Source organism: Gavia stellata, chromosome 33, assembly GCF_030936135.1.
Source record: "Gavia stellata isolate bGavSte3 chromosome 33, bGavSte3.hap2, whole genome shotgun sequence".
Lineage (NCBI taxonomy): Eukaryota > Metazoa > Chordata > Aves > Gaviiformes > Gaviidae > Gavia > Gavia stellata.
The window spans coordinates 2,646,414-2,674,087 of record NC_082626.1 but is presented as its reverse complement, the minus strand read 5'-3'; the positions used below and the strand labels follow the sequence as shown (position 1 = coordinate 2,674,087).

The 27,674-nt window shown below is 54.9% G+C and overlaps 4 protein-coding genes across 7 annotated transcripts; 1 reads left to right on the top strand and 3 right to left on the bottom strand.

Moving 5' to 3' along the window:
• Nucleotides 1-6,832: 6,832 nt before the first annotated feature.
• On the top strand, nucleotides 6,833-8,941 carry PAQR6 (progestin and adipoQ receptor family member 6). Of its 3 annotated transcripts, none has more exons than XM_059832330.1 (7): nucleotides 6,833-6,874; nucleotides 7,113-7,240; nucleotides 7,515-7,720; nucleotides 7,825-7,951; nucleotides 8,185-8,281; nucleotides 8,377-8,521; nucleotides 8,661-8,941. In XM_059832330.1, the coding sequence occupies exons 1-7, from the start codon at nucleotides 6,833-6,835 to the stop codon at nucleotides 8,930-8,932; spliced, it is 1,017 nt and encodes a 338-aa protein (XP_059688313.1). In that variant the 3' UTR covers nucleotides 8,933-8,941. The 3 variants fall into 3 exon arrangements, with proteins under 3 accessions (XP_059688313.1, XP_059688312.1, XP_059688314.1); XM_059832329.1 differs by having other exon boundaries at nucleotides 6,833-6,883; XM_059832331.1 differs by lacking the exons at nucleotides 7,515-7,720; nucleotides 7,825-7,951 and having other exon boundaries at nucleotides 6,833-6,883.
• Nucleotides 8,942-10,438: 1,497 nt separating this feature from the next.
• Nucleotides 10,439-11,956, bottom strand: BGLAP (bone gamma-carboxyglutamate protein). The gene is made up of 5 exons (XM_059832103.1): nucleotides 11,902-11,956; nucleotides 11,291-11,476; nucleotides 10,936-10,980; nucleotides 10,767-10,833; nucleotides 10,439-10,571 (listed from the first exon to the last, which is right to left on the bottom strand). Exons 1-5 carry the CDS (start codon nucleotides 11,954-11,956, stop codon nucleotides 10,439-10,441), a joined length of 486 nt encoding a protein of 161 aa, XP_059688086.1.
• Nucleotides 11,957-13,879: 1,923 nt separating this feature from the next.
• On the bottom strand, nucleotides 13,880-16,202 carry PMF1 (polyamine modulated factor 1). Its single transcript, XM_059832102.1, has 5 exons — nucleotides 16,060-16,202; nucleotides 15,864-15,969; nucleotides 15,308-15,408; nucleotides 14,335-14,530; nucleotides 13,880-13,957 (listed from the first exon to the last, which is right to left on the bottom strand). Exons 1-5 carry the CDS (start codon nucleotides 16,200-16,202, stop codon nucleotides 13,904-13,906), a joined length of 600 nt encoding a protein of 199 aa, XP_059688085.1. The 3' UTR covers nucleotides 13,880-13,903.
• Nucleotides 16,203-16,742: 540 nt separating this feature from the next.
• Nucleotides 16,743-26,375, bottom strand: SLC25A44 (solute carrier family 25 member 44). 2 transcript variants are annotated; one of them, XM_059832274.1, is made up of 5 exons: nucleotides 26,124-26,375; nucleotides 23,158-23,268; nucleotides 22,078-22,813; nucleotides 19,952-20,079; nucleotides 16,743-19,392 (listed from the first exon to the last, which is right to left on the bottom strand). In XM_059832274.1, exons 3-5 carry the CDS (start codon nucleotides 22,697-22,699, stop codon nucleotides 19,201-19,203), a joined length of 942 nt encoding a protein of 313 aa, XP_059688257.1. In that variant the 5' UTR covers nucleotides 22,700-22,813; nucleotides 23,158-23,268; nucleotides 26,124-26,375; the 3' UTR covers nucleotides 16,743-19,200. The 2 variants fall into 2 exon arrangements, with proteins under 2 accessions (XP_059688257.1, XP_009810685.1); XM_009812383.2 differs by lacking the exons at nucleotides 23,158-23,268; nucleotides 26,124-26,375 and having other exon boundaries at nucleotides 19,952-20,145; nucleotides 22,078-22,836.
• Between the last annotated feature and the right edge of the window lie 1,299 nt (nucleotides 26,376-27,674).

Here is a 27,674-nt window from a genome sequence, read left to right as displayed (position 1 = left end):
CCAATGCCTCTTCTTTTTTCTTTTTTTTTTTTTCCCCTCATATTTTTTCTCCTGAATCTTGCAATGAGGTGTGGAGGAGGAAGGAGGATCTCAAAGCCATTATCTCTTCTGCCGGTTGTTCCGACACACCACTGCTGCTATGCCATGCTAGAGAGGGTGGCAGAACTGGAGTGTTTGTATCCCCCCTCCTCACATCCCTCCAGGGCAGGCAAAGCCCACGCAGTGACCGCCACTGCCCAGGACTGAGCTCACGAACCGTTCAGTGCTTTTAGCATCCTGAAAAGAAGGGATGATGCTACCTGGGCGGATGCTGGAAGAGCTAATTCCCCCTGTGACCTGCGAGGGACCTTTCAGAGCTCCATCCTGACAGCATCTCAAGCAACCTGTGTCTGACATCCTGTCACATGCTGATGCTTGGAAATGAAGAAACGGGTTGCTCCCAGGACAGCAGAGCGGTGGGAGATAGGCTGAACAGCCTCTTGGTAATTCATCTGTGTCAGTGTACTCAAGAAACAGATGTCTCCATCCACGTGAACTAACAGCAGCTATGCAAGTAAAAACCACTAGTCTTCTACTTTTGCGTGTTTCTTCACATGGGCCAGCCAGAAGCTGCTACAAAAGGGGCATAATATGGAAAGACAAGTAACATACTCCAATCTGTGCAGACTTCCTAGCATGATGCATTGTACTGAAGTGGCAGGATGTTCCTTGTTTTCAGGTAAAAACTCAAAAAACCAGCACAAGTCCCAGAGGATCCATTTATATTCCAGTTTCAGTTCCTTTGCAGCATGCAGCCTTGTAGCTCAGCAGAGAGAAATGGCAAGCTTTAAGTTACAGCTGGAGCTGGCCCTGCAAGGTCCGTACCGTGTGGTCTGAAAGGCAGGTGGAGGAGGTAGAGCGGCAGGGTTTCCCTACAGGTTTTTCCTTTTGTAGCTTCTCCTGAAACTTGCGGTGCTTTTTAGGCTAAGCCAAGGAAACAACATAAGCAGAACGGCAGGTCAAAGACTCTGACTCATCTTGGGTGTTCTTAGAGATCTAAGATGGCCTGTGAAGCTTGTCAGTCACTCTCCTCCAGCGCTACCAGTGTTTTTGTTTGAAGCCATTTGTTTGTCTAGCCCATTATTTTTCTTTGATGGGGTGGGAAAAGAAATGAGAATCACCTTGTGGGACTTGTCCTTCAGTGTATGACCCAGAGGAATGCGGTGGAGAGCAGAGTCACCTCCCCTCTGTTGACTTGGAGAGGGCTGCTCAGTTATGCTGAAATACACTCCTTGTTCAGTGGAAGCCTGGCTCGGTGGGATGGATAGGTGGACTGCGCTTTTTTTTTTCCCTGCTGCTTAAGAAAACCATCCACCTCCTTGCTGCAGAGCACGTCAGAAGGGTCTGCAGTCTGCAGCTCCCTTCTGGAGGTCTTCTCGAGCTGGAGCCTGGCTGTGTTTGCAGTCCTGAGAGGCCTAATTGTCATTCCCTTCTGGCCGCGTGGTGCAAAGCGCATGCTTGGGGTTGGTTAAAAAAAAAAAAGGCATTGCTTGGCTGGAATCAAAATAGCGAGGAGCTGGAGGCATTCCTCAGCTTTGCTCTGGGCCAGGTACTCCCTTGGCCGCAGCTGGATCTCGAGGGGAGAAAAGAGCAATGCAAATAAAGCAGCAACCAAAAGGGAATGCCTGTCGTGCCGATCGTGAGTGTCTCTGTTCACGCAGCTCCCCAGGCTGCCGGCGGTGCGGGATGAGAGCTGGGAGCCCAGTGCTGTGGGATCAGGGCACCAGATGAGCTTGGTGCCGTCACTGAACAGGGTGGGAGCAAGGGGTCACAGTCCGGTGCAGAAGATGGGCTAACACAGGCCATCCATGTGCAGCCTCGGAGTGATGGCTTCTTTGGGCTGGATGCAGAAGGTAGTTTAAGAACAGCAGTAAATAACTTGACGTTTTGTTGCTGAGCTGCGGTGGGCCCTCTTAGGGGCCATGTGGTGAAATCGGAGGGCTTTTTTCTAAAAGGCAGCGAAGCTGTTGCCTTACTTTCCTCCTAACCATCCCTTAGTAACTCCCCTGGCCTCCTAAGGGGTTGTTTTTAATATTACCCTGAAGTTTTGCAGACCTGGAGAGGAAGAAAAGGCCCTAACCCTTCAACAGGGAATCTTAACTGCCCAGTGTCATCTCCCGGTGCATCACACCTCTGGGCTGAGTGGGGAGGGATAGTAACCTTTTCAAAAAGGCACCTGAAAGGTCTCTGTGCCACTCTGCTTCCTCTCCAGAACATGCAACTATGGTTGAGGACCTGATGAAATTTTTTTTTTTTGGATCCACGTCCCCAGTCAGAGATACATAAAGCTGAAAAAGTGGGAGACTTCAAAGCTCCGGAACAGCGTAGCTGTACAACGACCTCAGGGAAGATGGTAAGCTGTGTTCTCCGGCAAGCGTTGCCTCCTAATGGAGGCTCAACTTGGCGTCTTTAAGATTGGGGTAAAGGAAGACACTTCTTAGCCCCAATCCCAGCACTCGCGATGGGCTGGAGTCTCTTCCCTGGGTGTCAGTTGATACAGATCTGCTCTGTCGAAGGGCCTGTGCCAGTTTGCCCCACATGATGCGCCAAATCCCAACCGAGAAGCCAGAAGCAGGAGGCCGGTTTCCCTGGCCTGTTGTGTTGGTTGCTGATGCTAAGCAGTTCCCCAGGGCTAAAGAAAACCTGAAGGGCAGCGGGGAGGCTCCGTGTATCCTGGCTTACTGAGCGCTGTGGCTGGGGTTTCCCGAGACCTTACCACAGCATATTCATGCAAGCTTGAGAGAGCCACAAACTGACTCGCCAAGCTAGCGTCATGCAACGACGGAGCCTTGTGAAAGCCAGCTCTGGTCCACTGCTAATCCATATGGTGCTATTTTTGTACCGACTCAAAGCTTGCTAAGACCAGCTCCAAGCTAGTCATGTAACACCCGCTGTGCTGGGAAGGAGAACGAGAAGAAAAACAATCTTGTTGGGGCAAAAGCGTTGTTTTTAATGTGGTTTTCTGTGTTTCTTGGTTTTGATTTTCTTTTCGTTACACCATGTTGAGCACTCGGAAGTTTTTGGGGTGACCCCGAGCGGGGAGAGCGCAGGTTTGTGGTGGTTGAGGCTCGCTGGGTTTCCCGTGGAGGCAGCACAGGGGCTGTCCCCATGCCATTGTTGGTGGACACAGTCACTCTGGTGCTTGTTGGACTTCTGCTCAGTGGTTTCACGGACTGTGCCAAGCGACTCTTCCTTCTGCTCCCATCCTTGCTCGGCTCGATGCCACCTGCAATGCCTTGGATTTTTCGCTTGCATCTTAGATTTTATTTTTTTTTCCTTCTTGATGTCTAGCAGAGCTAGCCAGTCTGGCTGGGCAGAAAATAGGGTGGGTGCGAGAATGGAGAAAGGCAGGAGGGTTGGCACAGGATCCCCGTGTCGCTGGTCCTGCCTCTGTCTGCTGGCAGGGAGAAGACTGTTGCTTGGTTTGAGGCGAGGGACAATCATCTCTCCCTCAGTCCTCCTTTTGTAGCACAAAAAAAAGCCCAACCTGTGGATTTGTGCTTAGATGGCTCTTGCTGGGGGACCGATGGGACGGCTGTTGGACCCCAGCTGGGACGAGGAGGAGCTCGGGGGCTCTCACGGCATGTGTCTTGACTGTGATCCGAACACATTGACTAGCTTAATAAAATACAAGATGTTTGTACCTCTTGTTTTGTGGTGATTCCCAGCCCGTGTTTCTCCTACGCCGCCCCAGAGACGGGTATGTTTTTGCTACGTGAATCCACCCTCAAATGTGTGCTTTGCTGACCAAACTTTCTGCTTTTCAGAGGAAAAAAAAAAAAGCTTTGCCATTCCCAACCCCTTTGAATGTTACTTGATTGTGGTGAAGGAAGGCATAACCTTGGTTTGCTTTTGAGTTGATAGGATGAAACGTAGGTGGGTCCCTTCCTTTTCCTTATAAGAGGAATAGTATTTCCTCTGTTCCTTTCCCCTTTGCTCGCTGCCTTTGTGGCTCAGGATGAGTTTATCCTCTTGCCAGGACTCTGCATGTTGCTGCCCCCGGGAGCAGCCCCAACCCCAGCAACATTGCGATCAGCAGAAATAACTGCCGTGGTTTATTAGGCACCTTCTCAGCTTGGTGCAAAGTATACCTTTTTAAAAACGTGTAACTTTGAAGTGTTAATTTGAGGTGCCTTTAAGAGGCTTGGTTTCAGGGGCAGAGCTGGGCAGCGCACTTGATGTCCGGCTCTGTGAGAGTCCATGCCAGGCAGTGGTGTTTTATAGGGAGGGGGGGAAAAAGTCTTCCCTTCCCTGTATTTCTCCACACCAAAGCTCCTTTATGTGCTCTGCTAGTGGAAAACATCGAGCCAGGCACCAAAATAATTTACTCTCCCTCTCCAGTTCTTTGGAGGCTGCCAGCAGTGGGAAGGTCGGAGAGGGAGGTTGTGAAAAGGCGAATCCCCCTTTCAGTCCCTAGCTGGAGAATAAGCCGTGGGCGACTTCTTCCCGTGGGCAGAGACGTGCCCTGCGTCCCAACGCCGCTGCCTGCGGTGGCACAAAAGGGACCTGTCACTGCTGGTTCTGTCCCCTCCAACGGGGCTGGAAACACCTCTTCCAGCTTGAGGGCTGTGCCAAGAGGCTGCCCGGCATCAACGGCCTTGGCGGGGGCTGCGGGGGTGCTACCTGCCCCCAAACCAACCCCCTGCGCCTCCTTTTTCAGTCGGTGTGGGCAGTGTGTTGCTGCAAAGGGTGCTCCATCGCTGCGGGGGGCTGGAATTAAAGCGGGACAAAGCCTTGGAACACTGCTCAAGAGTTGGGCCTCTTGGTTTGGCTCGTTGGGGGGCCGAATCCTTGGAAAGCCCCAGGAGCCTCCCTCTCTCCAGCTCCACTCACTTGGCCGTTCCCCTCCCTCGCTGCGCCTCCGCTTCCCACTTCTCCCTGCACAGAAAATGTGATTTCCCTGCCCCGGACAGGTCCCCACCTGGGCTTTGCCACGGTTCTTGCAGGTTATTTTGTAAGGTTTTTTCAGCACCGGGGCCTGCATCCCTGCACAGATACAGCAGGTCCCTTTGCAGGCAGGCAGCCAGACCCCAAACCCTCCCACCGGCCTCCTGGCAGCGCCGGCCGGAGAAATGCAGCTTCCCCTTGGCCGGGGTTGCCGGTGCACCGGAGCCCCGTGTTGCAGATCAGCCCCGCGCCTGCGGCTCTTCGTGTGGAGTGTGGTGGATTTGAGCTGCTCGTCCTGGGGCGTTGCGGCTCCCCGCGCTGTGCCCAGTGTCTGCGGCTGAGCTGGGAACACGAGCCCTTCGGGGGTAAATAAATCCCCAAAGATGGGGGCTGTGAAAGCATCGATCCCGCTCACGGTTCAACCCTCCACCTCCTGAACGGCGGCTGCGTCCGACTGCGGCGTGGACGCCTCTGCTGGCATTTGCTCCCATGGACTGCGCCTGAGCCACCCCCAGCCCTCCTTGTGCCGGCGGGACGCAGTCAGGTCAGTTGGGAATGTTTTCCCAAACTTGCTTTTGCTTTCTCCACCTCTCTCTGTCTCCCAGATCTCATCTGCAGCGCTCCTGGAACCCCGCGGTGTAAACTGGTGGGTGTTTGCTGTGGGTCCCTGCGTGGACCTGGCACCCGGCTCCATCACCCGCCCCGGCTCTCCCAGTTGCCGGCTCTCCCAGTTGAAGAGCTCCATTGGCATTTGAAGTCTGATCCCCGGAGCCGCTTCCCAATAGTCCCTCCACCGACGGAGGTGCACGAGCCCCTCCGGCAGCACGCTGGGGGCAAACCCCCCCACGCACAGTGAGGGGTCTTGCATCCGGGAGGGGGATTTGGGGGAATTTCAGCCCCAAAGCAGGCGCTCTGGCTGGCACAAAGCTCCCTTTGAGCCTCCGCGGCGAGGCCCCGACTGCCCCTTCCGCCAACGAGCGGGAGCTGCCGGGGAGGGACCCTTTGGCCGCTTTCCACCGCCACAGCCCAGGAAAGCGGCTGGGGAGAAGGGCAGCGAGCGGCAGTGGCGGGGCCAAGACCCCCGGCCCGCGGTGGCTGCAGGAGGGGACGCCCAGCACGGCATCACCCACCGTCCCACCGGTGCTCCTCGCCGGCTCCGCTCTCCTGCTCCGCGCAGGGTGCTGGGAGGTGTCTCCGGACGCTTTCAAGTTGTTTTGTTGTTTGTTTTTTTTTCTTTTTCTCCCCCCTTCTAAATCACTGGGTGAGTTTTGGGCTGGGGGGGTGGGTGGGGACACTCAGGACTCCCCAGGTGCTGCTGGGCTGCTTTCCCCGTTCCCTGCCTCAGTTTCCCCACTGGGGAAACACTTCCCCAACCGCCGAGTTCGGTGTCCTGCTTCATCCTGGCCTCTGCATATCGCAACCTCTCACGCTGGGCCAGGGTTCGGGGGGCCTGTGGGGCGTCCGTGGGGCTTTTCCCCCTCCGTAGTGGCCTGGTCCTACCTGGGACATCCCCAGAGCAGGGAAACGGGGTCGGGAGCCTCCACGGGGAGGGGGGATGCGGTGGGGCAGGGGATGAGGGCAGGATCTGGCTCTTTGCTGCAGCCCCCCCACCACGACTGCTGCCAGCCCCCACCCATGACCCCATGGTGCTCATCCCATCCTGGGCCTGGGGGGCCTGATCCTGCTTAGACACCACCCCCCCGCCCCGCTGTGCCTCTCTGGAGGAGCAGCCTTTGCTGAGCGCATCCCTGGGAAAAGCCGCTGACCCGAGAGCCACCCCGGGGGCCGGCTGTCCTGGCTCCTGCAGCCCCGTCCCCGTCACCAGTGGGCTCTGTCCCGTCTCCGCAGGACATGGGCTGTGGCCCGGCGCCCCAACACCTCTAGTCCTGAGCAGCTCGGTGCCGCCATGCTGACGATAAAGCTGCCGCAGATCTTCAGGGTCCATCAGGTGCCTCGGGTACGTGTGGCTGGGTGATGGTGGGGCTCTGCCCCCAGGATCCCCCCCCACTTCCCTCATCCAAGGTGGAAAATTCCCCTGGGCTCCCCACCCAACCTTGCTGCAGCTGGTGAGACACTCCCAGCCCATCCTGCCTCAGTTTCCCCACCCACCACGAGGCCAGAGCAGCTCTCTGGGGCTGCCCCACTCCTCCCGCTGTGTCCCCTGACCAGTCCCCCTGTCCCCACAGATCTTCTGGGAGGACGGGATCATGTCAGGGTACCGGCACCCCAAGAGCTCAGCCCTTGACTGCGTCCTCAGCTCCTTCCAGATGACTAACGAGACAGTCAACATCTGGACACACTTCCTACCGACCTGGTGGGGACGGGGACAGAGATGAGGACGTGGACAGGAATGGCGAGGGGCATGGGGATATGGGATAGAGACGGGGATGGGGACAGGGACAAGGCTGGGAATGATGACAGGATGGAGATGGGAATGGGGACGGGGCAGGTGTGGAGATGGGGACAGGGATGGGGACAAGCATGGGGGCGAGGAGGGGATGGAGATGGGGACAAAAAGGATGGGGAGAGAGACAGGGATGGGGATGGGGCGGGGATGGAGCTCACCCCAGTATATGCTGTGCCGGCAGGTATTTCGTGTGGCGCTTCCTGGCGCTCTCATCCTCCCTGGACTTCTGCCAGGAGCCCTACCACTGGCCCCTGCTCATCTACCTGCTGCTCGTCTGCCTCTACCCCTTCGCCTCCAGCTGCGCCCACACCTTCAGCTCCATGTCGGCGCGCGCCCGCCATATCTGCTACTTTTGCGACTACGGAGCCCTCAGCCTCTACAGCCTGGGTGAGCCGCTGCGGAGAGGGACTGGCATGGGGATGGGGACAGGGACGGGGACAGGGACGGGGACAGGGAGCCACTGGCCCCATGATGCTGCATTTCTCTCGCAGGCTGTGCATTTGCCTATGGTGCCTACGCAATGCCAGACCACTGGGTCAGCGGCGTTTTGCACTGTTACTTTGTGCCCGCGGCTGCTTTTAACTCCTTTGTCTGCACCGGCCTCTCCTGCTACTCCCGGTATGTTTTGGGTAAAAGCAGCGGTATGTTTTGGGTAAAAGCGCCGGCGCTGCAGCTGAATGGAAACCGAGGCTGGAGGTTTCCTCCTGCTCACCTTTGGGGTCCTGCAGGGTGTCCCCCTGCTCAGGCAGTGGGTCTGGCCCAAAGCCAAGGTGTTTGCAGGGTCCTCGCTGTGGGGGGGGCTGACAGGGGTCCATGCCTGCCCCCCTCCACACCCTGTTCCCCCTTCACAGCTTCCCTGAGCTGGAGCGTCCCCGGCTGAGCAAGGTGCTGCGGACGGCGGCTTTCGTGTACCCCTTCCTCTACGACAACATCCCGCTCTTCTACCGGGTGAGTCGGGGTGTCCTGCCACCACCACGGGGGTCCCCGGGTGCTTCCAGGGGTGGTTCCCCCCCCCGCCCCGTTGCTCACCCGCCTCCCCACAGCTCCTCTTCTGCGCTTGGAGTAACTGCACCTGGAACGAGGCTGTGGCCGGGTACTGCTACCACCTCCTCTTCGCACTGCTCACCGGCTTCCTCTTCGCATCCCACCTGCCTGAGCGCCTGGCGCCCGGCCGCTTCGACTACATCGGTGAGCAGCAACCCTCCCAGTGCCTCCCAGTGCCCCCCAGTGCTCCGGCTCCAGTCCCCTGCCCCCAAAGCAACCCCTTACCGCAGGAGCTGGCCAAGGAGTCCCAGCCTTGGTGACCTTAGCCTCTCGCCCTGGGCAGGACACAGCCACCAGCTTTTCCACATCTGTGCCGTGCTGGGCACCCACTTCCAGCTGGAGGCCATCCTCTGTGACGTGTGCTCGCGCCGGACCTGGCTGCGGGGCCGCCTGCCCGCCCCCGGGCTCCCTGGCACCTTTGGCACTGCCGGACTGGCCTTTTTGGGCAACGCTGCCATCATCGGCGCCTTCACCGCTGCCTTGCCCCGGGCGCCTGGCAGCTCTGTCAGCCCCCCCAGTGTCCCCACTGAGGCTGGGCGCTGTAGGGACCCGTGACACTGCGGGGTGAGTGGTTGGGCTGCAGGGGCTGTGGGGACCCAGACGTCCTGGCACCCCCAGAGCCCACCCCCCCCCCGCCCAAGTGTGGGGAGAAGAGGGTGAGGGGCTCAGACGCCTGGGTCCTGCTGTTGGGTGTCTTGAGGTGTCATAAGGTGAGGCGTTCCTCCCCCCCACTCTGTTCCTCTGCAGCCAGCCAGCCTGCCCCCCCTCCTTGTGCCTCAGTTTCCCCACCTTTTAAATACGGCTAATCGTACTCATCACTGCAGGGAGGGCACAGTAGCGCGCTTACGCTGCACCTAACCCATGTAGCAGCCCCGCACGGAGGCACCCAGCCTCAGCCCCAGGGCGTGGGACCCCCCAAATCCATGGACCACCGCACTGGCCTGTTTCCCAGCAGGTTCAGTGCCGTAATCCTGGGGATGCCCTGTCTCTGTGTGTGTGTGTGTGTGTGTGGCCAGGGTTGTCGCAGCCCAGCAGGGCTGAGATGCAGCACTGGTGGCCCTGATGTGATGGGCACAGCTCCGCCACAGCGTGCGTGTCCCCGCTGCAGCACGGCCGTTGCTCAGTGTCAGGCTCTGGGTGCCTGGGGGCAGCTGAGAGCTGTGGGGCTGGAGGCAGAGCCGAGGGATTTGGGTTGGAGGTGAGGGTGCAGGGGACTGGCAAAGGCCGTGCTTGGTGGGAGCAGGGGGCAGTGCCTGGCATGGAGTTGGCCCCGGTGCCCTGGCTGAGCCAGGCAGCGTGGGTCAGGGGTCCTGCCCCGTGGGACCTCGGGAGCTGTGGCCAGGGCTGTACAGGAGATTAATTTGGGGCAGGGGAGATACGTGGCCCTGTGTGGGGCCCCAGCAGCAACATAGCACATGGTTCAGGGAGACAGGAGTGACAGAGCCCAGCAGCCCCCAGCACGAGGCATGCATGCGTGTGTGTGTGTGTGTGTACAAGGGGATGGGATGCCGCAGCTGTGGCCAGGCAGAGCACCACGCACGAGACGAGGGTTCCAATCTCCCCACTTCCCCTCCCCAACCCTGGCCTTAACGAAATGGTGGTTTGCTAAGGAAACCCTGCCGCTGGGAAGGGCACAGCGCTCTGGGGCACATCGAGCAGCCCCGCTGCGCCCCCTAATAACGCCAAGCTTGGGACAAGCAGCTTTAAATTAAACTGGAATAATGGTGGTGCAAGCGCTGGGCTCATCATTGCCAGGGACAGGCACTGGCTGGTGATGGGCACCGCTCTGCCCCGGAGCCTTTGGGTGGTGGGAGAGGGAGGAAGAGGCTGGGGGGGGGCGGTCCTCAGCCTCATGGGGATGACACAGGGTACTTCGCTGCAGTCTCACACCCATCCCGCACCCTCAGACTAGGAAGGAGCTGGTTTACACCATTTTGTGCATTTATTTCTTTCCACGGTTACAGAAAGGGGTGTAAAAGGAGGGCTCCTTGGGGGAGGAGGGTGTGCTGAGCTCAGACCTGGCCCTGGCAGGGCCACAGCATGGCTGGGGGGCGGTGGGGGCTAGACGGGGCCATAGAAGCGCCGATATGCCTCCTGGAAGCCGATGTGGTCGGCCAGCTCATCGCAGTCAGGGTTGAGCTCGCACACCTCACGCTTGGCCTCCAGCGGGTCCCGCACGACACCATAGATGCTGCTGGGGATAGATGAGGGATGCAGGGGGGTTGCTGGAGGGTCCCCGGCCCCGTGGGGGGCTGGAGGTTCCTGGGGAGGAGCCCAGCCCCTCCCGAAAACAGGATTTTATTGTATGTGCCGGATGGGGAATGTGTGCCCCCCTCGGTGTCACCCGGAGGGGACACATGGTCCCCGGCACAAGGGGGTCAAGCGCTACCTGTCATAGATGTAATTCCTCTTGTGTCTCCGCGCCACCTCGGCGCTGGCACGTTTGGAGACGAAGGCTGTGGGGACATAGAGAGGGTCAGGGAGGGCTGGGGTGTCCCCCCGCCCCCTTTCCCCCTTCCCCAGGGCAGCCGGGTCAAATCCAGCCGCGGACAACTCACCTTCGGAACTGGGCGAGTCGTCGGCGCTGGTGGAGCGGTCAGCACCTGCGAGGGATGGCGTGGAGCGGTCGGGACAGCCAGTGGGCTCGGGAAGGCCCCGTGCAGGCTGTGCCCTCACCCTGCTCCTCCTTTTGGGGTTCTCATCCCATCTCCTCACCCAGTCCCACTCCCCCAACCTGGCAAAGGGAGTCCTGATCCCTGTCCCTCTGCTCCAGCCCTGCACCCTCCACCCCAAGGCTCAGCAAATCTCTCTCCGACCCCCTTCGCTCCCTCCGGCTCACAGCAGACCCCATCCTGGGGCACAGCCCCCCCCGCCAGCCCCAATCGCCATCACCCCTCCCCGGACACCCCATACCTCTGCGGCAGAGGCCGAGGGTGAGGAGGGCCAGGAGGGTCAGCAGGACGAGGGGCTTCATGGTGCCTCTCTGCACGGGTGCTGTCCTCGGTGCAGCCCCTGGTCCCTGAGCGGCTTTATAGGGTGCTGCGACCGCTGTCAAGGAGGGGCCCCGCGGCCCTGCCAGGGCTATTTCCAGCACATCCGCTGGGGCCGGGAGCCGCCAGCACAGGCGGCAATTGTGGTTTGGGGTGAACTCGGTCCCCCCGTGACCGGCCAGAGCCCACAGGGAGGGAAACGCAGCCCCGGAGCCAGCAGACATTCGCTGGTGGGCCCAGCCCCACTGGACTGGCAGCACCCAGTCCCCCCAGCCCCTAACTGGGATGGGCGATGGGGCACTGGTGGGACTCTGAACCGCACTCTCCAGTCACTGACTGGTCTGTCCCAGTCCCCAGCGCTGGAGCCCAGCAGGGTCGCTGCCATGCTAGGAGTTTCCTGCCAAAATCCTTCGGGTTTTCCTCTCCGCGCAAGGCCAACGGGGACTCGTTGGCCAATTTTTGCCTCGGGGACCAGCACGGGCTCCTTCCGTGGCATCGTCATCACTGCCTCTTGCCAGGGCTGACTGCCGTGACCTGGGGGAGAGGGCGAGCAGTTGCCCTCGCCCTCCATGCAGCTCTCCCACGCCATGTCCCACGGGCAGATGCTGCGTGCCAGGGCTGGGGCCCCAGACAGCGCCTGTGCCCAGAAACAGGACCTCAGGAAGAGGTCCAGCGCCTCTTAAAACCCCAAAACAGGGCTTTGCCAGAACAAAAAGCGTGCTGCTGGTGTGGTTCAGGCACCGAGCAGAGGTGAAGGGGAGCGGAGCAGCTGGAGAAGCAGAATCTCTTCTTTGGCCATCCTTTTACTCTCCACACGACCCCAGCCGTGCTCAGGGTGCTCACCCACCTCCAGAGTTTGCTCCTGTTTAACTCCAGGAGGGCTCCGAGCAGCGAGCGCTCCCAGGGCCGCCTGGGGTGACATTCCTTTTTGGGATCCTGACCACTTCCCAGACTTTCAGATCCTATAAATCCCAGCCCTGTCCTGAAAAGCGGAACAGGAGGGTTTGGGGCGGAGGAGGAGAGAAATGCTGAAGCCAGAGCCTTTGTCAAAGAAACCCATAAACTATAGAGTACACGGGCCAAGCGCACGCAGCAGGAGCCAAGACCGGGGGAACAACAGCTCCAATTTATTTAGATTATAATGCAGCAAGGGAAGGCTTGTTTACGACAGAAGGAAAATATGCCTAAGTCAGTCAATCGCAGGCTCTGGCTGCCTCTAATTAAAAACAGAGGCTCGTGCTTGGTGGAAATGGCCACTGTTGCTCTCGGCATTTGCATTTCCGCACCGCACAAGGCACAGGCTTTCCTTGGGACGGCATGTGCTAACAGCCGAAGAGCACAACAGGCGAGGAGGACGACAGGCGAGCAGAGAACCTGCTGCCCTCGGCAGATCTGGTGTCTGTTGGAACCAGACTCACAATCAGTTGCTGGCAGGCTCCGTAAGACTCTCTTCATTATCTGCCCGGCCCAGAGGAAGGACCTTTTCTTCATTTCGAAGACACACCTCGCTTGCAGGCCTTCACCGACGCCCCAGCAGGCAGATTCCAGCGAGTCCCTGATTCCCCGGCTGGCAAACTTCTGATGAGATGGTAAAGAACAACTTCAGATGGGTAAAACCAAACCCAGTTTGGTTCCAGGAGTCAATACGAGGGTTTCACAGGAAAACACTAAATCCCTTTGCCACGAGCCCACAAAGTCAAGGCAGGGCCCTTCTATCCTCCGCTCGTTTCCACACACATGAACAGCACGTCCCCGGGCCCGTCACACTGCGGTCGTCGGAGAAGCACCCTCAGTGTGCCAGGGAGGGGAGCATGGTTGGAAAATAACTGGGAAAAAAAAGATAAATGGCAACGAGGAACAAGATAAATGGCAACGAGGAACTTGATGTGATAAAGCAGCTGCTGATACGTCTGTTCTGATGGGTCACGGGCAGACGGTTGTTTAAGGACACGGATAGTGAAAATGAACAGTAAAAAAATGCAGCAAAAGCGTCTGATGGGGCTATTTACACTCAACCTGTACAAAACACCACGGTAGTGTTTACCCGACTGGGAGCTTCGAGCGCTACAGCTCCCTGACTCCTCGTTCCTATGCACAGCACAGCCTCCATGGATACGGCACCATTTTTTCTCTAATGCACACCTGAAGTGGCTTCAAGGCCACAAATCTGGCCTTAGTAAGCTAGAATCATGCCCGTCACAGCGCTAAAGAAGTGTGTGAGTGAACGGACATGCTCTGGCTATCAGATCTGTGGGATTCTCCTCCCTGTTAAGCTGAGCGGGGAATAGGAAATTGTCATCCATTTCCAAAGATTGAATGCGTCCATTTTTGATTTCTTCACAAACTTCGATCAAATTGTGCGAGTCCGGCAGCTTTTCAGTCCCACTGCAAGTTCCTTCTGGCCTGACGAAATCAGCGTGAGTTTCCGTGGCTTGTGGCCACGCACAGAGTCCCATTTCCCAACGTGTTGTCAGCGCTGCCGAGATGAGGATAACCCCCCCCCCCCCCCCGACACACGCAGGACCTCCCCGCGGCCTCACTGCGGCTCCTTGAACGTCCTCATGAGTTCTCGTTGCTCTTTACTAATTGCCTGGAAGGAAAACAACCAGCACTGAACTCAGCAAAGTGCTTTTCTCCACAGATGCCAGCGTTCAGGACACAAAACAGGCTGATGTAAAACAGAGCGTCATGCACATTGCCGTCCCCGGCGTGGACGGAATACAACCCACTAATCGCCTATGCTCACCCACGGAAACATCCCACCCAGCGCACAGGGAAAAACATCCAAGGCCTCCAGTGAAAACGCCCAGGCCTCCCAGACCAGTTTCAGCAGTACTTGGCTCCTGGTGAGGCCTTTGATAAGCAGAGAGCTTAAATATAGCGCAGCCATTTGCTAGTCAAGCCACAGAATTGTGTTTCTTTCAGGCTGATGCTGCAAAGAGAAGGGGGGGGTTTATTTATTTTTACCTGCCAGGCATGTTTGCGAGCTTGTATCAGCTGCTGCAGCTCTGCAATCCCATCCCTCCCTGCAAGCACAGACTCCGCTACCTTCCTGTTCTCTTCCTCCTTCTCCTTGAGGACTTTCCGCAAGTACGACCTGTGCTTAAGGAGGTACGGCACCATCGCGCTGCAAATGTCCTCTTCTGGGATCCCGCTGGGACGCCTGGGAACAAACTGGGATGTGAAGCAACCAGAGAGCAATGATCTTGCAGAGCAATTAGTCTCACGCACCTCAACTGGAAGCTGAGCTGCTGCCGTAACGTATCAGCTCACCGACTCCAGCAATTTCTCTCCGGCACCAAACGCTTGAGGACAGCTAGAAGGTGCGTGTCTAACGGGCACCCCATTGCGTAGCCCCCTAACGCCATCCATGGAGGAACGGCAGGAGTCTTTCCCAAAACTCTGCCGTTAGTTGAGGCCCGGAGGCAGGCAGGATGTAACTAATTTCCCCAAACACAGAAACAAGAAATCCTGACGATGCTTTTGATTAAAAGACGCAGCCTGCCTTTAGGGCAAACAAAAGGCAGCGCGTGCATCTTCCAGTGCCCGCTGAGTCCCTGAGCAAGGCATCCCAATGGAAGTGTTGGCATCAGCTCTGCTATTAGAACAGCAGCTGTGGCTAAAACACGCCATCAGCCTTTTTAATTATTCAGAATTGAGTTCACCTCCCCTCTGGTCTCAGCACTAACCTCCTCCTTGCACTGAGGAAGCGTAGATACGTGACCCAGAGAAGCGGAGATAAAACTTATTTTCAGATGTTTTGGACAAGATGACATTTCTGTTAAGGTACCCAAGGTTTAAAAAATTCCCTTGCAGCACAAGGCCTACAGGACATGTCAACGTGACCAAAACATCACGCGGGAACTGACTTTCCCCCTTGAAGGAACGTGCCTCCATGCGCACACGCTCCCCAGACTGCCTTCCGCAAGAGTATCCATACCACGCAGGCTCTTCCTGGTTCTTTGCCTCCTCCACGATCTTATCCAGCGAATTAAAGAGCACTTCCAGATTCCCTTCATCCTTTACCTCCTGGATCTCCTCCTGTGAAGGAAGGACACCACAGGGATTCAGCAGGACCCAAACTGAACTGACACGGGCATCACTCTGCTTGTGAGCCCTCGCTTCCCCCTGGATGAAGGCTATATCCTGGGAATCACCAGGTATTGAGTCAGCATCCCTGCAGGTTTTTAAAAGACGCGTAGACGTGGCGCTTAGGGGCATGGTTTAGTGGGGGAGTTGGCAGGTTTACGGTTGGACTCGATGATCTTAAGGGTCTTTTCCAACCTAAAGGATTCTACAGCTCTTTCTGGGGAAGACAAAGAGGTCTGGAAGATCTCTGGGGAGCGGTCCTAACCTTCTGGTTTTGCCATTCAAGAAGTGTATTCGCGACTTTTAATATCACGGTGTTCAGCGCTTTTACACCGCGGGCTTGCGGCCGCTCCGAAGGCACACACCTCCCCGAGCCCCAGCCCCCGAGGGTCTGCTGCCCCTTTCACCTTGATGGACGTCTGCAGCTGGGATATAAACTGATCGTAAATGCTCCTGGTCATCTCGGGCTGCAGCTTGTAGAAGCAGCGGTAGCAGTTTGCAAACCTCTGGTAGCTGCAAAACGGGAGGGGCAGGGCGTCACCGCCGGGGCCTCCTCACGGCAGGCCTCGGCCAGGCCCCGGCGAGACCCCGCTCCCGCCTCACCTCCCGGCTGCCACCAGCTTCTCCAGGAAGGTGTCCACCACGGTGGCGAAGACCTGGGCGCGGCCCGGCGCCGCCGGCGGTACGGGCGGGCCGCCATCACCGCCCGCCGCTGCCTCCTCAGCACCGCTTCCCGCCGCCGCCATGTCTAACCGCCCAACGGCCCCGCCGCCGCCGCCCATTGGCCGTCGCCACCGCGCGGCGCCGCTACCATTGGTGGTTGCGCGGGGCCCGCCCCTGCTGACTGCGCATGCGGAGAGGGGCGCGCTCCACCCCTCTGCAAAGAGAAGCGCGAGGAGGAGCCTTCAGGGAAGCCGCGGCCGCCCGGGGGCGGGGCTTCAGAAGCCCGGGGCGGGGCCTCGGCCGCCCGGGGGCGGGGCTTCGGCCGCCCGGGGGCGGGGCCTGGGCCCCTGCAGAAGGCAGCTCACCCCCAGACCAGAGCAAAATGGCTTAAGCGTTCAAAGGCAGAAAGTAATGACAATCCCGGGGGCTGAAATGCTTCATCTGCCGTGTGACGGCAGGAAACAGCGAGCTAGGCCCTGAAGCAGAGCGATCAATACAATAAACCATCCCTCTCTTGAGATCCCGGTGGAAACCCCCAGCCGAGTCCGCTCACAGACTAATATTCTCGATCATTTAATGAACTAAAACGATCAAGCCTGAAGAATTTAAAGGGGGAATAATAATCCAAGTTCAGCACAGAAAGAGAGGGAAAAGCAACAGATCTCATACATTTTTCCCTTGTCAAGACACTGCTTGTAAGAGCTAACCAGAACTAACCACGGTTTGCGAAGGAGGATCTGGGCGTGCAACTAATTTTTGTTTCAGGTACTACACATGCCTTAGCCCATTTTTTTCCGGCTTGTTCAGCCTTGTGCACAGTCGCTGTCAGTGTTTTTCGTGCAGTCTCTGCTGGTCCGGTTCCTCCTAGTGCCACTCAGAAGGCAAAGCATTAAAACCAAGAAATCATCCTTGTGAAATGACAGAAACCGGCAAACTCCCTTGGCAAGTGCGCTCACTGAGACTAATGTGCTTTTAAACTCGGGCATCAAGCTGAAGGTCTCTGAAGTTTATTAGTTGTCAAGAACTTCGCTGGTCTCAAGCTTGAGAGCGTCTCCCTACATGCGTGCTGTCTGCCACTTCCGCGACACGCACCGAGACTTACTCTGCTGATAATCAGCAGAAGCTGATTATTATTGTTTCTTTTAATATTGGTATTACTTTGTGTAAGTAATTGGCGTTATGTTGCGTAAGCCCCTTTGTGTGAGAACGCGGCTACCATACGCTCAGGATACTTCCTTGCAGCCTTGTGATGCTGCTGTTCCACTTTTTAGGGCAGAATCCACTATTACAGAAAGAGCCCATTAGCGTCGTCTTTTAAACAACAAAAACGTGAGAAGAGCAGCTCGCAAAACACACTGCTTGAACAGCTCTGTCAGTGGCTCTGGAGTACATCACCTTATTTAACACTGCAGAAAAGAAAGGTGCGATTAAAAGGCCTTTGATGACTTATCTGCAACCCCATTAAAGAGTACTGTAACTTATAACCAAGTTCTGCCCTTAAACATGAAAGTCTCTCTCTGACTTCAGCAGCAGCTGTTCCACCTCCAGCAGAAACTGGGGCACATCCAGTCTCTGCACCGCAGATGTTGTGGGGATGAAGGCAAGAGCCACACTTAGCAAGTCCGAGGTGAAGAGACAGCTGAGAGCCCGGCAGCAGCCACAGTTTGGCAGGATCAACGCTACAGCCAAGAATTCCTTGTTACGGCAGTGAGAGGAACAGAGGCGGCGACACATCTGTTATTTGGAGGTGCGCCGCTCACCTCTCGGAGACACAACTAACTGGGATGAGCACCACGCGTGGGCTGGCATCATGAGAGGCAAATCTCAAATACTGAGACCAGCAGAGTCAAGTCAAACAATCCCTTCATTCCTCCTCCCCAAAGAGCAGCCTCCTGCTTCACCACTCGATTGCAAGTTTTCATCTGGTAAAAAACACAGACCATAGCTTAAGATTTTGATCCAGCAAGAGTGTGCAAAAGAACCGTCCTTGCCCTTCCCAAACAGGATAAGCAGGATTTAAACTTAGAAAGTATTAGCGAACCATTACTTCTTATTCAATATGAACATGCCAATCAGGTTTGAACTGGATCAAAAGCCAGTACAAGCTTTTTTTGCTTCCCCACCTCACATCCAGTTGTAGCTCAAACCACATTCAGTTCTCAGCTCGGCTGCTGGCGGCACAGCAATCTGACGCTTCCAAACTCCGCGTCTGTTTGTGCTTAAACTAACTAAAGGTGGGAAGCAGCAGCAGCCACCCTGAACATGCAGTATTGACACTCACATTGAACAAGGCCACAGAACAACCACGCAGTCCCCCAGAAATCAGAATAAGCTTCCCTAAAATAAAAAAAATTAAATAACAACAGATTAAAAACATAGGTTAGGTGTCAAAATTGCCATCAGCTAATTACAAACAGCCAACTCAACTCCTAACTTGCCTATCAGCCAGCTTGCTGTTTGAAGGATGAGAGATAGGAAACATTTTCCAAGAACATACAAAAAAGGTATGTACAGATCTATTCAAAACGCAGTAAGTAAGGTCTTCAGTGGTTCCAGGTTACTCTCGTCTCACATCTTCTAGAAAAGAAATGTGGATGATCGGAGAAATTTACTTGTCTATTCTATTCTTCCAGCTTCCCAGAGTACAACTGCAATCAGCACCCAACCCACCAGAGGGCTCTGCTGCAGCCTGTCAGACTCCCCTCCTCGGAAGTTTGGCAAAAATTACAATAATTTAAAGAATAAACTGGCTTTTTGCTTCAGCCAGTAAGTCTTTAATTTAAAAAAAGGGAATTGAGAACTCGCCAGGATGCGTTCACATACCTGGCTGCTCTCGAATGAACTGTCACAGGCAAACAGCATTGCCGAAGGTCACGTTTTGATGGTTTTAAGCAGAAACAGCAGCAGAGCACTGTATTACGATCAAATCTAAAGAGGTGAATTGCAGTTGCTCTTGTTTCTGCCTTGTACTGTGAAACCAGCAAGAGACAAAGGAGGCAGCAGCTGCCTCTCCTCCCGAGCTCTCAACCGTGATGGTCCAAATTCAGAGGGTTCAAAAGGTTTCTCTTCCGCCAGCTGCCTCTACCAGTGTCTCGAATCCACCAGCTCCGGGCGGAGGCTCAGCTTCTTCAGAGTTTCATAGCCCACCACGATGACGATGGTGGAAGGAGTGGCCGAGATGATGCGGGCAGAGAGGCCTTTAGTCAGACCCCAGGGACCTTCCTCCGCCATGAGCTGTTTGAAGGTGAGGATGATGGAGCTCTTGCCTTCCACCTGCAAAGCCAGAACAAATATTCACAGAGCTGCCAGACTTCACGCTGAGCTGCTCTGGGGTTCTGCTCCACCTGAAGACTCTAGAGACTACAGATCAGCCACTCCAATAACCTCGATCTAGTCTCCAGAGCTCTCTGAGGGGGAAAAAAACAAAGCAAGAAGTCCTAAAGAGGCAGCACTAAGTGGGATTCTTAGACCTGTCTCCTCTGGCATTGCATCTGCCCCCATCTAAAAGGGGCTGGATCAACACGACAGCTCGAGTCTCACTAAATCTGACACTGCTAGAAGCACCTCTCCTTTTCTGAATGATGCCACACCTGCTGGGGAACCTCATTTGAGCAGTCCAGGTAGGCGAAGCCAGCCTTGCTACCTGAGCTGCCTCCTATTAATGCTGACTGCAAATTAAGCAGCATGATATCTAGGACAAAACAACCTACGAACAGAGAGAGAAGGGGAGCCGTTTACCTGAGGCCACAAAGATCAAAGAGCTGAGACCGAACCCCACCCCTGCGTCACACCGTTGTGGCAGACAGACGTGCCAAGCAGGCTGAGCTCTTACCTGAACCCGAGCCCTGATGACATCCATGGGGTTGGTGAGCGTGGAGGCTGTGGCAGCTGCAAGTGGCCCCGATATAGCTTGCAGGAGGAGATGAGGACAGTCTTTAGGAGTCAAGCTAGAAAGCTGTTCTGGGAATGGGAGAGAGAGTGAAGTTTCAGACAAGGAACTGATAAGCAGCCACTCAACTCTACCTGCTAATTTAGACTGATTTGCAGTGGGCAGAACCCCTCATTTACAACCTGTCACCTCCTCCCACAGCATATCTAAGTAGTGCTTTCTACATCAACCAGGAAGTTAAGCAAAGCGCAGGGAGCAAGCCCGTAAACACCCCGGGGGCTCAGCGCTCCATCATACAGCCTCTCATCAGCTCAAACAGAGGCTCTCAGACCTGCTGGGCAAACAGGGCAGAATAAGCTTCTATGTCCCCAAAACAGAGCACGGAAACCTTCAGCCCCCTTTAAAAGGCGGGGGAAACCTCTAGACAAGGCTATCAGAAGTTGTCTGCAGAGATTCGCACAGATCCAGAAAGCCGTCACTACCACTGAGCACACAGTCCAAGAGATATCCACATGGTATCCCGCTGCGGGATCTCTAAGGAGGAAAGCGTTATGAACTGCTCATCCCAGGGATTTCCTCATTCTGCTCCTACTACCTGGCAAATGGGACTTGAAACTCCCACACTTTTATCGGTTAAAGTTGTAGGGAAAACCGTCCAAAGTCCCAGTTTCTTTGGATGATGTGGTGGTTGGGTCTATCTGACAAGAGGGAAGGAAGCTGCTCTGCTCGCGACCTAGAACACGGATCTGAGTCACTGCCAGCAGCGTACTTTGAGCCCTGAGGAAGGTTCAAATACCCCTGCTGCTGCCAGCCAAGCCCAGCACTCTATCCAGGGACAGAGGACTAGAAAAGGCAGACAAAGCAGAGATGTATTGACCGCTGGGGCTTACGTTTAGCATCATCTTGATTTTCACTGCAGAAGACTAGGAAAGAGAACAAACATCTGAGAGAGGCAAGCTCCGTTCTCTCCATATCAACTTGCTTGTTCTTAGATGTCCACTTCTGAACCTTTTTGGCATGAAAGTCTTACAATTAATACAGCGGATTTTGGTATTAAAAATTGTTGATGTGGAGAGTGAAGGGAGCGCTCCCAAAAAGTTCAGACTGCACCAACATCCCAAGCTGCTGTTGCCATTTAAATGCAGCACCGATGCATAACCAGCGCTCCCCATTGTTACCAGAATGCACCCACTCTGAAAAGCACACCAGACATTCGAGATGCCTGTGTTTTTAAAAGCAGGTGATTTCCAAGATATGCTTTAAGCCTAGTACAGTGAAATCTAAGCCTCTCTTTATCATCACTTTTAGGCAGATAGCTATTAGGTAAATATTAGCCTAAAAACCACACGCAAAGCTGCATGACAAATCTAAAGGATTATCAGGGAGGGGGGAAAAAAAAAATCTTAGCTGGCCAATATCTTTAGTACTTGGGAACACCCTGAGGATTACCAGAGCTGAGCTAGGGAGAGGGAACATACTGTTAAGTGTAGTTTTATATCCCAAGGCTTGGTGCCAGTTTTAAAGCTACAGAAGCTGAAGCATGATCTTAAGACACAAAACCACAGAAGATTTGGCCTTTGTCTCTGCCTGTTGTTTGGTTTTGCTATGAGATTTGTGGCTCTAGAATTCTTCTTGCCTTATACGAGACTCCTCAGTCCATGTGAACTGAAAGACGAGTTAGACTTACACGGTGGCTTCAAAACTGCCCAACGCCAGACAACAGCCTTCCTCACTTCCATGCAGAAAGTAAGCATTATTTGGGATTAGCGGAAGTTAAAGTAGACGCATCAAGTCCCTCTTGCCTAGAGCCACCTCGTTTTAAGTCCTCCAGCACTCAGACCCCTATTCTTTAACTCTGTATTTAAAACAATGCTGCTCTGTTACCCTTCCACCCAACATCTGCAAAATTTGTTTAAATTGGATACAGCTATTTGTTTCAAGATAGGTTCTGCTCCCACCCCAAATCAAAGAGAGAACGCAAATCACGCTGGGTCCACAGTTTCAGAGTCGATCTGAGGGGCTTCTAGGTCTCCTGGGATAAGATACATTCAAAGTCTCCTTTCACTTACCGGCATAGAAGTGGTAGAAGGGCCACCAGACTGCACTGTTGGGAATATAGGTGAGCAGCGAGGCCACATAGCCCCTGTAGAAGCCTCTAAAGCCATCGGCCTTGAAAATCTGTACAATGATGTCCTTGGTTTGGCCGAAGACCAACAACCGTTTGCCGTCTTGGTTCTGCACCTTAAACCTGCCCATGCTTTCCCCCTTCCTCTGCATCATGAGATGCTGGGAGATCACATCGATGGGCACCGTGATGCTCTGGGCCACCAGGGAGGCTGAGCCGCCTGCCACCAGAGACTTCACGGCATTGTTGTTGTTGTACCGTGACACGTACTTTCGAGTGAGCTCGTATGTTGTCACATAGCACTGTCCGGAGATCAGGGTGAAAGTGTTGACCAAAAAGCCACGGTAGAGCCCAGCTGTCCCTTCTGTCCGCAGGATTTTCACAAAAGCATCGAAAGTCCCGTTGTATAGGCTCTTGCCCTTCTGAACCTGCAACCGTGTCCGGATGAGCGTGAAAGGGTAAACGCTCACCCGGATCATCATAGTCATGCAAATCCCAAACACGTAGAATTTCCTTTTGTCCAGGTGCTCCCACTCAATGATGGGGATGTTGCGTTTGTCCTCCATGACTCCTCAGCGACGGGTAGGAGAGGTGGTACACCCCAGATCTACCTCAAAAGTACAGAGCAGATCCAGGCTCAGCCCTCCTGTCTTGACTGACTAGATTGGAAGTGCCGGCATCTGAAACGAGAGACACTTTCAGTAGATGATGAAGCACCTAAGTTAGCTAAAGCAGCCTACGTCACCGAACTCTGCCGATTTTCCTGAAGTACACAGAGAGCCCTTGCATAAACCGTTCTGCTGGCAGAGGGGTGGGACTGTAACCTCAGGCAGTGGGGCCGTATCGCATGGTTGACGGCGGCACCTTCTGATGTCACCGTAGCTATTTGTTAAACTCTAACAGCAGCCTGCACGCATGGCACTTCTCACTACGGTCCAGACTGCTGCAAAGCAAAGCTTACCAGACTTTGCAAAGCAGTTTGAAATCCACAGAGGAAGAGCACTGCTCCAACAGCAAGCACTACCTTTTAACGAACACGTGGGAATATGGATTGTCAAGCAAAGCAGCTTCTCCCCAGTCATTCCGGGTTTGTGATGCTCCTAGATGTCAGGATGTCACTTTTCAGTTCCAGGCTCTGTACAAAGAAGGAAGTGACAAGTCTCCATTTGCGTTCCCAGATTCCCTGCACAAATTAAGACACGTTTTTCTGCGTGTTTCCATTTCGATATTCCTGAAGCTGGAGGGTGATGCAAGCCGGGGAAGGGAGAAGAGAAGGTTGTGAAAAAAGGAGCAACAATGGGAGAACAAGGCAAACGCAAACAGCCACATAGTCTCCACAATGATGATCAAGACCCTGGAAAGAAAGGGTTAAAAAAATCACAGCCCAGGGATCTCTCAGTTGAGCAGCGCCTAACCGCGCTTTTCAGCTAAGGCGAGCAAAGTTCATCCTCGCTTCCAATACTGCATCATCGCTTCTGGTACGGTAACACTTACAAACCTGCCATCCTTCCATTTTGGCAGCATTCAGAGTACGGGGAACTGAGGGACGAGGAGGGGAGGTCCCCGTTCAGCCTCCTCCGGCAAACCCTTCCTGAGCCTGGCTCCCTGCGTCTCATCCCGCAGGCAGCCACGTCCCGGCAGTCCCCAACAACTGCTTCCGCAGGACACAACTCTGGGTAGTTCCACCCGTCTCCCTTTTGGCTGTCATTTGCTCTAACCTGGTGCATGATTAACCAAGCTTGGAGTAAGCTAATCCCCTCGCAGGGACAAGGCATACACAAGCAAAAAGAGAAGAGCATCTCAAAGAATCAACTCCACATGACACTGATTATTTCACTGACCACAAGGACTTTACTTCTGTATCAAAAAAAGCCTACGGGCCTTCAGGAATAACACACTGCTAAATTACTAGAAAGGGCTCGACTGCAGCTGCATCACAGCTCTGGCAAATGGGTATTTGAAGTCTGTGCACAGGCACAAGCTGAGCAGAGCGATACCAAGCAGCTCCACTTGCAAATGCAGGAACTGGAACAAGTGTGCCAAAACCAGAGATCCGAAATCAGATTCACTTTGAATGAACGACCGAGTGAGAACTCAAATTTAACATGAGATGCAGTCAACACCATACACCAATTTGGGGGCCATTTTACATTATCAGTGTAACGCAGAAAGGCCACAGCATAAATGTCTCCCAGTTGCCGGCTTCGTGAAGAGAGCTCAAACAGTCAAGAGCCATTTGGTTAGAAATGCAGTCGCAAAACAACTGGCAATTATTTACCTCTGGCACAGAGAAGAAATTACAATTATGAAATTGGGGGGGGGTAGGTGGGTGCTATCAACAGACCATTTAATTGCCTATCCACCAACAAAATATTTGCTAAACATCAGCAAACGGCATTACAGGCTGCCACAGCTCCTGCTGATGGACAGTGAAGTTAAAAATACCCAAGGGCACCCGGATCCAACAGGGAGGGTGGGGGAAACCCTATTTTATCTAGTACAAAGGAAACTACACTTCATTATTACAGTCAATTGACTTGACAGATAATGCATAACAAATACCACGGCTTGTCTAAACAAAAGTTGTACTGCTTTAATTATAATTACAGTATCATTGGTTCACTAATACAGGCATAATTAGACAGCATAAAGCTTCCTACACAGGAATTATCTGCACACAGCACCTATGAAAGCATTATTTTATTAGGAGTCCCACTAGCTTAATATTTTATAAAAAAATAAAATAAAGTGTCGCCAATACAATTTCCTGGTGAAGCCTGATGGTTTAGTCCATACTCCAAAGTCCTCTGCCACCCAAAAACTGAACCGTACGTAACCGAGCTCCCCCCGTGAAAGGTAAGGTGTACCTGCTAAGAAAAATCCTCATTGCTGCAATAAGGAAAACAAATAAATAATAATTTTAAAAGTATCCTTGATTTTTATTTAGTTTTATGTGCTATAGTGCTTTGGTTTTAGAATTTTAGCCATAACCTCCTTGAGGAAATAACTGTACTTTCTTTGGACTCTTACTAACAACTACTTTCATTCAGGATCTAAATTAGAACGACGATGTCACTTTAACGCCAGGGCCCGCAAGCGATCAGAGCCGTAAGTTCCTCCTGCGGGGAGGTGAAGAGGGAAAGCACCCTGGCATCACCAGGGATGCTTCGACTTGACCACCACGGCCACTATTCCTGCTCCGCCAAGATGAGAGTTTTGCTCAGAACATTTATCCTTCCAGAAATGAAGTCTAGGGCCTTGCTCAGAGCAGTGATCCTGTCACATCCAATTTCAGTACACTCTTTGATGACCTTTCAAGTAATTTTGGGGACATCGATATAAAAGTAATTGCTAAATCTCAGAAGGACTGACCAAAACGAAATACAAGTACACCAGCTTCCCTCCCAGGTCACGGAGCCATTCTGTACTTCAACACTTAAACAGCTGCTGTGCCAAAACTACACTTCAATAGATCCATACAGATGGTGACTTCTCACCATGAATAGAAAAGCATTTCTTGAATTTCTGCCTAGACATTAAAGCAGAGAATTACCAAGTAGACTGTACCTGCTTCTGCTCTCTCGCTAGTTTGAGGCATGACCTACGGGATACAGCTTCAGTCTTCCGAACACAGACCGCAACTTAGTATGAACCCCCACGCACCAATTTATCTCTTTTTTAATGCAGCCCCATCAATCCGTTCTCCAAACCATTTCTGTTGCAGCTGTATCTAAATATGATTCTTTGGCAAATAAAGACAGGGCCTTTGTATACCCCGGCCAAGGATGTCTCCTGCTCAGCATACTAATGCCTAGGCACGAGGGCCTGGGAACCATCCAGAAGCAGGCGGCGAGGCCGCCCTTCCAAGCCCCAACCGCTATACGCGGTTGCCTGTGGAGATCCTCTCAAGTAGGAAAGCACGAGATCAAACAAATCCACTACAAGTCTCTCAAATTTGAAGCTTTTTATCTGTGCCACGTTGTGCCGAACCTGGTCTAAGTAAGCAGCTCCATTTTCAAAGTCTTTACCGTTGCGCTCCTTAAATTTACCCCAGGATGGAAGTGGATATAAAAACAGCCTCACTGAAGATCTGCAGTTCCTCCGCGAGCAGATGTCTCTCTGTAAACGATGAGGCAGAGACACTCTAAGGCCAGCACTTCCCAACACACCCACAGCCTCGCGCCGCCTTCCCCGCGCCGCCGGTGCACAGGGGACCGTGAGCAGGAGGCAGGCAAGCCTCCCTCCTACCTTACAGGTAAAGCCCTCAGCGCTTATGTTCGGCCAAAAAAAATCCGATGCGCTCTAAAGGCGGCGAACATGTGCAAAGTTTGGCACAGGACCTGCTCAAGGTCACTGAGCAGATGAGCAGTTGTGCAGACAAGAAGCCTTTCCCAGCACCCTGGTTTCATGTCGCAGGCATGTCCCCCTCTCTCCCCCCGCCCTGCAGCTTTGCCCCCCGCAGCCCCGCGGGCGCAGGGGACCTCCATCCCCTTCCCCGCCCCCGTCTCCTCACCCAAGCGGGTCTTGCACCAAACCGCCCCCTCCAACCTCTCCCCGCGCCCCGGGCCCCGCTTTTCCCGAAGCACTCCCCGCCAGCCGCCCCCCTCCCGCAGCCTGCCCCGGGTGCTCCCCGTCACCCACCTGCCGCAGACCCCCACCGTCCCGCCCCACAGCCCCCCACCCCGCCCCAGGCCCCCCAACCGCCCCCCCCCCAGCACCGGCCCCGAGCCGGGCCTCCACCGTCCTGCCCCGCCGCCACTCGCCCAGGCCGGGCCTCCTCCTCCCGCCCCACATCCGAGCCCCCTTTCCCGCCCCGCGCCCCAGGCCGGGCCTCCGCCACCCCCTTACCTCAGGCCGGCGGGCGGGAGACCCCCGCCCCGCCCCGCCGCCGGCCGGTCCCGCCACCCCATGGCCGCTCCGCCCTCGGCGGCCGCCGGCCGGAAGTGAACGGCGGCAGCGGCAGCGCGTCGGGGCCTCGCGCGCCGGCCGAGCAATCAGCGCCCGAGCACCGGCGCCATCTTAGGGAAGGGCTGACGCCGCTCCGGAAGAGATCCCGCGCACTTCCGGCCGCAGTAAAGAGGACGGCCGCCCGCTGTGCCCCGGGAAGACGCGCAGGGAACGGAGTGCGCATGCGCAGAGCAGGAGGCCTCGCCTGCGCCCTCACCTTAAAGGGCCAGCGCCGAATTACAGCTCTTAAAGGGCCAGCGCCGAATTACAGCTCTTAAAGGGCCAGCGGCCCTTAACGACTGGCGCAGGCACGCGCTGCGCCTGGAAGTGCGTGTAACAGCGTGCACACCTCGCCCACCCTCACCTTGCACAGGTGCCCGCGCACGCACCGCGGAGGCCGCGGGACCGGGCGCTGCCCTCCTGGGTGCAGCACGACGCGGTAATTTTTCCTTTTTAATAAAAAAAAAAGAATAAAATCACATGTACAAAGAGCAGGACAATTTACAGCTGGTTCGTCTTAAAAAAAGAAGCTCGACGTCCTCAAAAAGGCAGCAGGGGCAAACCCTGGGGGGGGGGGGCAGCTGGTGGGGAGTG

Excerpts from the sequence above, each read along its gene's own strand:
- PAQR6 (XM_059832329.1), top strand. The coding sequence starts at position 6,833 with ATGCTGACGATAAAGCTGCCGCAGATCTTCAGGGTCCATCAGGTGCCT. Across the intron at positions 6,884-7,112 it reads GGGTCCATCAGGTGCCTCGG|ATCTTCTGGGAGGACGGGAT; the intron begins GTACGTGTGGCT and ends CTGTCCCCACAG. Across the intron at positions 8,282-8,376 it reads ACATCCCGCTCTTCTACCGG|CTCCTCTTCTGCGCTTGGAG; the intron begins GTGAGTCGGGGT and ends GCCTCCCCACAG.
- BGLAP (XM_059832103.1), bottom strand. The coding sequence starts at position 11,956 with ATGGCGTGGGAGAGCTGCATGGAGGGCGAGGGCAACTGCTCGCCCTCT. Across the intron at positions 10,981-11,290 it reads CCTCGGCCTCTGCCGCAGAG|GTGCTGACCGCTCCACCAGC; the intron begins GTATGGGGTGTC and ends CATCCCTCGCAG. Across the intron at positions 10,834-10,935 it reads CGACTCGCCCAGTTCCGAAG|CCTTCGTCTCCAAACGTGCC; the intron begins GTGAGTTGTCCG and ends ATGTCCCCACAG.
- PMF1 (XM_059832102.1), bottom strand. The coding sequence starts at position 16,202 with ATGGCGGCGGCGGGAAGCGGTGCTGAGGAGGCAGCGGCGGGCGGTGAT. Across the intron at positions 15,409-15,863 it reads AGCTGCAGACGTCCATCAAG|GAGGAGATCCAGGAGGTAAA; the intron begins GTGAAAGGGGCA and ends CTTCCTTCACAG. Across the intron at positions 14,531-15,307 it reads AACCAGGAAGAGCCTGCGTG|GCGTCCCAGCGGGATCCCAG; the intron begins GTATGGATACTC and ends GTTTGTTCCCAG.
- SLC25A44 (XM_009812383.2), bottom strand. The coding sequence starts at position 22,699 with ATGGAGGACAAACGCAACATCCCCATCATTGAGTGGGAGCACCTGGAC. Across the intron at positions 20,146-22,077 it reads CTTCTACCACTTCTATGCCG|CAGGTAGAGTTGAGTGGCTG; the intron begins GTAAGTGAAAGG and ends AGTCTAAATTAG. Across the intron at positions 19,393-19,951 it reads TCATCAGGGCTCGGGTTCAG|GTGGAAGGCAAGAGCTCCAT; the intron begins GTAAGAGCTCAG and ends CTGGCTTTGCAG.